The 10,217-nt window shown below is 40.9% G+C and overlaps 1 protein-coding gene across 8 annotated transcripts in view; it reads right to left on the bottom strand.

The window, feature by feature from the left end:
* Nucleotides 1–5,286: 5,286 nt before the first annotated feature.
* The window catches only part of PAICS (phosphoribosylaminoimidazole carboxylase and phosphoribosylaminoimidazolesuccinocarboxamide synthase), a 40,306-nt gene continuing 35,375 nt past the window's right edge, over nt 5,287–10,217 (bottom strand). For all 8 annotated transcript variants that reach the window (XM_088163399.1, XM_088163400.1, XM_088163401.1 and 5 more), the window contains 4 exons: nt 8,583–8,666; nt 8,299–8,479; nt 7,159–7,317; nt 5,287–6,510 (listed from right to left, as the gene is read on the bottom strand). In XM_088163399.1, coding sequence (XP_088019525.1) covers nt 6,344–6,510; nt 7,159–7,317; nt 8,299–8,479; nt 8,583–8,666 — 591 coding nt within the window. In that variant the 3' untranslated portion in view covers nt 5,287–6,343. The remainder of the gene's footprint in view (nt 6,511–7,158; nt 7,318–8,298; nt 8,480–8,582; nt 8,667–10,217) is intronic.

Genomic DNA, 10,217 nt, shown 5'->3' with positions numbered 1-10,217 from the left:
GATATCACACTGCAATCTGTCTACTATCCTTTCATTTATGTGCTTTTCTACAATTAAAAAACCCAAAGCTGTAAAATGTTTAAACGTAGGATTTAAGATATTCTAAGGCCTTTAACAAAACAAAATAGAGTCCATTGAGCCTTGATTTTTGTGAAATTATGCTTTCCTTTCTGGTCATGACTGCAGCTGCTTTTACAAGCAAAGTCAAGTAGCAGGATTTCACCATGAATTAAAAAAAAACCCAAAACGCTCTTGATTGTAGAAGTGACGTAGTTAAATTGGAGTCAGAAATGCCTATGAGTATGTGACAGGCTCTCTAGGACACAATGTTTTAGTGTTAAAGAGAAAGCAGTTGGTAAAGAAGTCTTCACAATTCCAGTTGAGGGATTCGGTTTTGTTTTATAAATCAGTTGGAACGATGTCCTATATTGGAAGTAACTTTTAAAGCAGACTGAATACAAACCTGTACTTGGTATGAAACTGGCCATTTAGTAGATGTTTAGTGTTAGAAAAGGGAAATGATGTAATGGGAAATCAAAGGCTGTGCCATATTAAGACAAATCCAGTCACTTTCCAATCCAAACAAATTCTCTGGAGCTTAGCATCTTAGTTATATTATCTATTTGAGTGGGTGTTGGTTCCTTGTACTTAAGAGCTTTCTGGTCTGTCAGCTCAGAATGTTTTTATCAGCATAAAGAGGTATAGGAGGGGCTTGGCCAAGTGGGCTACTAGCTTCTCCCTGACAGTGCCGTAAGGGGAGGGGTGATGTTTCTCTTTTTTGTTTTCTTGCTTATTTTCCCCTCTTGCATGTCCCTTGGTTCTCACTGAGGGTTCCTCGCGGGGGCCCCAGCCCATCCTCCTCCTCTGCCAGCATATCAGACCCGTTCACCAGCTGCTTCGGCTGCCTGCTGGATGAAATCCTGGGGTCTGGGAAGCACCAAGTGAACGACAGCTCGTTCTTTTCTGTGAAAAAGCTCTGTCGTTGAAAAAGACTTGAACTTAATGCTTGATATTCACAAGCATCTGTTGAGCTTCTGGCAGCTTGTTTGCTGTACTATTTTTCTGTGAAAATATCCTCCTACTGGTGATGACATCTGTCATCGGGAGGGAGGAGAGAGAGAAAAGCTGTTACAGTTCATTCTTTTACCAACTTCTGTGCAAATGCATTTTCATTCCTTCCTAAAGAAGTTTTGAATTTTGCCTCCCACAGTGAACAAGTCTGTCCAAGATCACCTTTGCACTCGGAATACCCTTCAGGAAGTAAATCCTGTCCTGCAGAGAGTTCCCTTCTGTAGCTGAACTGACATTTCATAGCCATCATACAGAAGAAAGGTAACAGGACGTGTCTGAGGCCTGCTACGAGACTCTCAAGGCAGAAACTCAAAGCTCTAGAGGCAAGCTCGCTTACAGTTACTTAAGGAAACAAACTGAGACAGTGTGGGGGAAAAGGGGAGATCATGATCTTCCCACAGATCTCTGCATGCCTGCCGTGGTTAAAGCGCCCTTCTGAGAATTGAGGGAAAGGTTGTGTTTTGTGCTTTCCTCCAGTAGCAAGGGGATCAAATTGCTTATAACCAGCGTGGCTATTCTAACATGTAGAGTAGTGCATGTTAAATTTTGTGTGGATAGGTGTGCTTTGAGGTCCCAACTGGAACATTAATTTTGTGTATCCTGATAAGGCTGATTAGTAGGAGGTTGTTTTGCCCTGTTAAGATCTAAAATGCTTCTGCAAAAGTGCAAGAGGAAATGCTTAACCAGCTTTAGGTCCCTCTCACCCAGGTAGCCATTGCACAGCAACAGTGAGGAACTTCGAATGCACACATTTAGATCACAAGTGGAACAAGGATCTGGGAACTGGGACTGCAATACAATTCTAGAGGTACTTCAGCTCTGCAGAAAATTCCGAGTTTGTATTGGGGGGGTTTTTTGTTGTTGGTTTTTTGTTTTTTTTAATTAACCCTCAATGAAACTTTTATAACTTTCTCCTTTAGTGCATACTTTGAAACAAGTCTTTGAGTGTTCCAACGTTTACACTTACTTTTTGCCCGAGCCCAAAAAGTGATCGTTCTCATGTGTAAGCTTTTGGAAGTTTTGAACAGGAAGTGTCATCTGAAAATGCATAGGCCATGCCAACTGCAACACAGTCCAAATACAGTGCAACTGTATTCTGATTTTATTTTAAAACATGGCTCAGAATTTCCACCACTATTTCACAATTAAGTTGCAATGCTAAAGAAATCACTGAGGATGTAAGAAAAGGTCCAAATGCCCACTCCAGTGGGGGAACAATAATGATTTTTCTTTGGGTATGAATTACTTTAAAACAGGGAGTACCTTAATGCCATCCCCAAGAAGTCTAAAGCACATTCTCTCCCAGGCCTTCAATTCACTTTTACAGCTCCCCACAGGCAGCAGCTATTAAAAACTTCAGTGTTCTGGATAGATGCTTTAACCTTTGAGCTGCAGATGGAAAACAAACCTGTGGCAGCCATAACTGATTTTTCCCTCATTTTTACAAAATGGAGCTTTTTTGGGTGTGGCTTTTTTGTGGAAATGAAACGATGTTAGCAAGGCTGAGCACCAGCTGCCACTCACCTGTGCCTGAAGCAGTGTAGGATGTAAAAGAAGTTCTCCCCTCCACACTTCCCTTTGCTAAGTCCATTCAGTTCTTTGCTGATATCTTTAAAGAACATCTACTGTTAAGCAGGTAACTGCTAACTAGGACATGATCTAATTCACGGTCCTAGGTTCCACAGCATGTGCTTAAAAGACTTTCATTACAGGTATTTCAACTCAATTTACCAAATACAAATAAACTTCATTAACTGCTCTGTGTAATGGTTTCTGTGAAGATAAAAGCACTTTTTTATTCAAGAATTGTTTAGGATTGTTTTTAAAATTGGACCAAAAAGGCACAACTGCTACAAGAGCAATTTCTGACTGGAGCAATTTTCAGTTTACTGCATCAATGTAATAGCTGGAATGCCGAATCAAGGGGAAATCTTTTCATTTCACAGCAAAAGCTTTGTGAAGAAGTTGCAGCTAAACTAACCAGCTGACCTTTAGGGCAGCTGGCTTTAAGGGCAGCTACAGAAAATCCTTGCAGATTTTGTCTGCTGATCACAGCAGCACACTGTTAATGTCAGCTGCTGTGTCCTGGTGCTTGTTTGCAAGGCAACTGCTCAAGCAAGGATTTGCAACTAGAGAGTTCAATACAGACTGCACAAAAACCCCCCAAACAACCCACCCCCTCCAAAAGCTGAAGAATGACCATCTCTATGGCAACTAAAACACTTAGCATGCTCATGCCTCACCTAAATTGGCACAATTTTACAAATGAAGTTAGTATAATCCGGGTAAAAGTAATTTAGGAAAAGTAACTAGAGACCAAACACAGTATTTCAGGTGTTAACACTCACATCATCATTTGTTACAAATTATTGCAGAGGGGAAGACTACAGACAGCACAGCACTATGGGCTGAAGAGGGAGCAGTAGCTGGCTGTAGTTGTGTTTGCCAGCACGGTGGTCAGGTGGCTAGTAAGCTTGTCAGGTTGATTACCCATCAGAGCCAACATCCAGTATAGTGCTGGGTAGGGCTAAATACAAAATGACGACTTCACCTGCTGTGTTAACTTTACCCTCAGGTTGAGTATTGTTATGCAGCTGAGTGAGCAGACTGCTGCCACCAGGAGGAAGAAACGCTGCAATCTCCTTTACAGTTCTTGGCTCTGGTGCTTGTCTGATTACAAGATGATTCAATTCATTCACCCAAGCCAACAAAAGATAATGAACTCCTCACCCATTAATTCTTCTGCTAGTTGAAGTTAACAGCAGTGTCGTGTCAGGAGAGCTGTTGGCATGCTTTCACATATGCCTCGGCAATTATGCAGGCAAGTACTAACTTGGTAAATAGTCTGCTTGCTAAAAAAATCCCACAGTCCTGAGGATCTTTACTTCAAAGTCAGTGCTTCCAAAAATACAGTATAGAATCATAGAATCATCGAGGTTGGAAGAGACCCTTAAGATCATCCACCCAGCACTATCACTGTAACCACTAAACCTTATCCCCCAGTACCAGGTCCAGACACCTTTTGACCACCTCCAGGGATGGTGACTCCACCACCCCAAGCAACCTATTCCAATGTCTGACAACACTGACAGTGAAAAAAAAACTCTAGTACTAATATGAATCTCCCCCGTGTGAGCTTTAGGCCATCTGCTCTTGTCCTCTCACTGCAGGCACAGCAGGAGAGACCAAACCCCTCCTTCCAGGGAGTTGGAGAGGGCAAGGAGGTCCCTCCTGAGCCCTCTCCAGGGTAAACAAATTCAGCTCCCTCAGCTGTTCCTCACAGGACATGTGCCAGTCCCCCATGTCCTTTTTAAAGTGAGAGCCCAGAACTGGACACAGCACTCAAGCTGCAGCTGTGCCTGTGCAGGAAGATCATCACTTCCCCAGCTTATTGGTTTGCACAATTTCTGATACAGGCCAGGATGCCATCGGCCTTCTTGGCCACCTGGGCACACACTGGCTCACATTCAGCTGCTGTCACCAGCACCCCCAGGTCCTTTTCTGGCAGTTTTCCAGCCACTCTGCTCCCAGCCTGTAGTGCTACCTGGGGTTAGTGTGACCAAAGTATAGGACCCAGCACTTGGTCCTGCTGAACCGTGTATCACTGGTCCTAGCTAGCCCATCAATCCAGCCTATTCAGGTCCCTCTCCAGCAGATAAACATGCCAACCCAACTTGATGTTATCTGCAAATTTGCTAATGATAGACTAAATGCCCTCATCCAGGTCATGCCACAAAGGAATTCCAGCCTCCTTGTTCTTCACTAATCCTCACTATCAATATTTCATTTAGAGATTCATTAGAAAAGCAACTGCCCTAATGCTTAAGAAAAATTATAGTTCTGTTACTTTAGAGTAAAGCTTTGACCAATTTTAAACCCTTGCATTCAAGAGAACGCTGCTTAGAGCTCTTCTATACAGATACACGTAAGGTGTGGTCAGTGCCTGTGAAGAAGGCCAGCAGCAACATTTAATCCAGTTACTCATACTACAGGGCAAGCCTGACCTACCACACCATCACAGCAGAGTTCTTCAGGAACAAAGCAACACTCCTGAGACAATCAAGTAGCAGAGTATCTTTCAGAAGGCTGTCACCAAACAGTGCTTCATGCAGGTTTTTGTGCATAAGCTTCTTACAATTTCAGGTCCTAAAGTTATGCACCACAGCTGATAGCTACTTTTGAGAGTACTTATTCAATAAATCTACATGAAGCAGATTTGCATTCAATAGTTTATTTATAATTGTAAAAGTATAGATGTTACATACTTTGAGTAATTGCATATTTGTTAGAATCATACCTACTCAGAAGACTGGTGTGTGCAAAGACAAGAAAGTCATGCTTAGATTTCCCCCCCAGAAGTTTGTTGCTTTAGTATTTGTTCCCCTGTTCAGTTCAATAAAATCTCCACAGAAAGAGTGAGGAAATATAGACACAGAATAGCTACAGCTACTGAAGTGTATTAAGTCCAACATCATCACATAGGCCCTACAGAACTACTGAAGGTAGATCTGCCCAGCATTTAAAAGGACAAAGCCTGGACTAGGCAAGAGTTAAACAGGCAACAAGCCAAGTTACAGGTCACTCAAGCCATTTGTATTTATAGCTTGTTATGAACAAGCAAATTGGTATTAACTTCATCACATCATTCCAAAAGATATCAATGGGGTAAATATACACACACATTTTTAAAAAAAGATACATGTATGTATATGTACTTTTAAAATAAGGCATGTATTTATTTCAGGCTCTTAAAACGTTTTTCCACACTCTTTTCCTATTAATACAGCATATGTTGCCATTTTATTGCTATAGAAAGCATATCATCATTGCAAGCAGAACAGCATCAACATTGGCTTTAGCCAGCAGTCCAGTTCAGTTAATAAGGTTCAAGACATACATTTAATACTATGGAAGAATGTTACTGTTACAGAAATGCAGAAGACTAGTTGAATTCTATTTAGATTGCACCAAATCATTCTCTTGACATAGTCTGTAGTTAACAGTATAGACTAAAAAGCAGAACAGCACCATTCTAGAGCAACAGAAAGAGATACCTAAAATACTACTTCCCCATCTCTATTAGCTGTTATATTAAAAAAAAAATACACAAGGGAAGCACACAACAGACTTCCTATTCTGCTCTAACAATGCTTTCTTCTGCAAGAAATGATGCAGGACTTTTGAGGTCATCCAAGGGTAAATCCTAATATGAATTGAATATGCACACGCCATTATCGTTGTGTAACTAATAACAGTTACTTGTTAGTGTGACTTACAAGGAGCATTCTCTAAGTTTTTTGTCAGCCTGCTTCAAGGAGATCCAGGTGTTTAACATGTTGGATCGCAGTTTAGCCCACACTAAATGGTTGTTTAACCCGAATATCTGAGCAGCAAACTGGGCAGCTCCCTCAGGTGACAGAGTAGTAGGACAGCTAAGACCTGCAGAGAGGAGAATGCTATTTATTAAAGCATAGCTTATATTCAAACAAAACATTTTCTCTGAAGAACAGTTTAAGACAAGACTTGTTTCAGCCTCCAGAAGCCACATGATGCACATTTAAAGCAAGTGAAATGTCATGTGTTCCATCACTTTTACTGTAACTGCTTTGTGGGACTTTACACAGTGCAAGTGACTGCCTTATACAGAGGTAATAGACTTCTTGGCCTCCACTCAAATTACTAACAAAGTTAAAAATCATAAAATGCACTGAATTAGTAGTTAAAACTTGAGGTTTACCTACATTGATTGTTGAGAAAGATACTATTTGATCTTTGATAGGAAAATGCATCAAAATTCAATTGCTTAGGTTCCCATTAATATTATTTTCAATTTCAAAATGAAATGTTTAGCAAGGATAAGACAAGATTTACTTTTTTTAAAGATTATTCCTACATAGTCTCTGTCTATTGGGCTTTTTGCCATTAAGAAGTCAAAGCCTATATGTGACATAATTCCATAGACTTTGCTTGGTACTGATCCAACTGCTTTTCCAATGTTTTGCCCCATGTGTGTACAGTAGAACAAAAACAACAAAAAAATAGAGCTAGATCAGAACAAGTTGAAGCATAAGTTGAAGATTATCTTACCACTGGGCAGTCTAAGAGAGGACCACACATCCTGAGTGCCCCAGTCAGCTGAGAGTGGAGGGCAGTTGACAACTGGGTAAGCAGTGTTACCAGACATTACTGGCCCCAAACCATTGCTTCTGCCAGCTACTGCAACAAACACCGTTGGGATTCCATCTCCTGGGGAGGAAGACAGCCAGAGATAAGCAATCCACTTTGTTCTCTACCACCTGCTTTTTCGGGAACTTTGTCCAAGTTCACAATTGGGTTTGCAGTTATCCTTTCAATTCCATTGCATGGCACTAACATTTTGTGTCCAACTTCCTCCTTTACAGAATTAACTTAAGAAATCTTACATCCTTAAATCTCAGCTACTGTTTACCACAGCTAAAACTAGCATTTCTTACTCTGCCTCTGAGGGGAAGTCTCAGTATCAGAGGAAGAGGTGCTGTTTAGCTTTGTAGAGAACACAGCCATTAAACCACCTGCATCTGTAAGTACTCCTCTCCTTAAATCTAAAACAGTTCACCTCAAAGTGAATGTTTTAACTATGGTTACCACATCTGTAGTTTCACCAAGTAGAATGGCATGCATAGAATGTGTATACTCCCACAGAAATAAATAACTCCTGTATCTCCTCTGCTAGGCTATAAACACTTTTGAAGAGATGTTAAGCCCTCTTGGCAAAGACAGTAATTAAAGTAAGTATCTTTTTCTCATGGTATCTAAAGTAATAACCAAGAATATTTTCACCAAACAGAAAAACATGGTGGGAGCAACATCTACCTTATATAACATATAAGAATATTCATTCAGCTAGAGAGACTGTTGTTCTTCCTTGTTTCAGAAATGCTGGCATCACCAGCAAGATGCTACAATAAATCTATTAACATGATCACAGCTTGGGCAAAGCAGTTCTGATACTGAGATAAAAGCAGAGGTTAGACTTTGAGTATGGAAGTTTGTGGCAGGGCAGTAAGACAATAAATTACTCCAAAATTACTTAGAGGAGTCATGCTACTATCAAGTGTGAAACAATTGTAACAGCTTGGTGTTCTGTTTAACAAAAAATAGAAAAACCCCACATAAATCTTTGAAGTTGCCAAGTCATTCTGAAACATGATGCTGGGTCAATCCAAATCAGTATTTCTTGGCATTTACCTTCATATTCTGCTTTGATCCTCAGGGTTTCATCCGGCCCTTTGTGAGCAGAGGTCACTCTTAATTCACAAGGAATTCCAAAGGTTGCACATGCCTTTTTTATTTTTTCACAGTGACTGAGGTCAGAAGAAGATCCCATTAACACCACAACTCTACCTTGGCTCTTTGATTTTAGAAGCAACTAGCAAAGAGTGGAGAAAGAGGAGAGAAATAAGAGCAGTCAACAGGATTGAAGGCACACAGTTATCAGAGTCTAGATGTGTTGTTCACATAAAAACAGGTACCTCCACTCTTTCTGAAACCCATTCAAAGTTTCTCTTAACCATTTGCAGTGCTTCAGGAGTCACTTCTTTCAGGTCCCGATAGGACTGAAAAAAGGAAGATAAAAGCATTGAGGTGTTGTGGTTTAACCCCAGCCAGCAGCCAAGCCCCACAGAGCCTCTCTCTCACTCCCCCACCAGAGATCAGGGAGAGAATCTGAAAGGTAGAATTGAGAAAACTCATAGGTTGCAATAAAGACAGTTTAACAGGCAAAGCAAAAGCTGCACACACAAGCAAAACAAAACAAGGAATTCATTCACTGCTTCCCATGGGCAGGCAGGTGTTCAGCCCAGCAGGGCCCCATCACACAACCATGACTTGGAAAGACAAAACACCAATTCCAAATGTCTCCCCACAACCCTTTCCTCCCTCCCCCACACTGTATATACTGAGCAGGATGCCATACAGTCTGGAACGTCCCTGTGTCTCCTCCCTGCCTCCCATGAACCCACAACTGCCTCACCAGAGTGGCAGTACCAAAAGCAGAAAAGGCCTTGGGGTCTGTGTAAGCCCTGCTCAGCAATAACATCTTTTTATTATCAACCTTGTGTTCAGCACAAATCCAAAACATAGCACCATATTAGCCATTGTCAGGAAAAATAACCCTACCCCAGCCAAAAGCAGCAGATAAAGCTAATGTGGTTTGGGTACAGGAAAGACTAACTTTGCTACCATAATTGATACGAATTATTATTATTATACCTCAAGTATAATTTCTATACAGTTTCTAGCAAATCCAGGCATAAACAACCTTCTACATTGCAATTTATGACCATTTACAACACAAAAGACTTTCAGCCACAAGGGTAACAAGGTTTTGGAATCTTTCCACGGGGAAAATGTAAGGAAAAACATTAACTTCTTTAAAATTGGATTTGTAATGTCATGATTGCCTGCAGTAGCACTGTACCAACCTTGGTTCTACATGTTGTTATCATGTACCTTATTTTAGGGGACTGTCAGAGCAATTCACTCAAGCATGCTACTTCATAATTCAGGTCAAGTAAACAACAGAGCAGTTTTGCCTTCCCATTTAAAATTAACACTTTTCCTCCCACGAACACTTTGAAATCTTCCCCTGTGACTTACAACACTTTCACAGGGACTCTGTCACTAGTCTCAACAACCATGACAAACTCCTGGCAGCAGCAATCCCAAAACAGTTCCTTCATAACTAGTCTTCTGGCAATTCAGAGATATTTGAGAAGTATAGATGCTCTGAGTTTGAATATAGGACAAGTTCTGTTTCAAACTTTTTTGCAGGCCTCATATGTGGGCACAGTCTATTAGTGACACTTTTGCAGGCAACATTACTGAATTCATGGTTAACCAAAATAAATAACAAAGAAAAGCATCCTTGCTGCAGTTCCCTCCTAAGTATCACCAGATCTCTAGTAGTAGAGATACCCCTCTGAATAAACTGAGAAATTTGGAGGCAGACCTGGGAGCCAAAGCTTCTATTCTTCCCAGTGATCTGTTATCCAACTATCTTATTATCTGCACAAGTCAGAAATCCTTATCATTCCTGAAACCTCACACTTCATCATGACAGCTCCAGTCAACAGTGCTGTTGGGTATTCCAGCTGAAGACACATAAA

This window comes from Sturnus vulgaris, chromosome 4 (genome assembly GCF_052056855.1).
Source record: "Sturnus vulgaris isolate bStuVul1 chromosome 4, bStuVul1.hap1, whole genome shotgun sequence".
Lineage (NCBI taxonomy): Eukaryota > Metazoa > Chordata > Aves > Passeriformes > Sturnidae > Sturnus > Sturnus vulgaris.
This window is presented reverse-complemented; position numbering and strand designations above follow the sequence as displayed.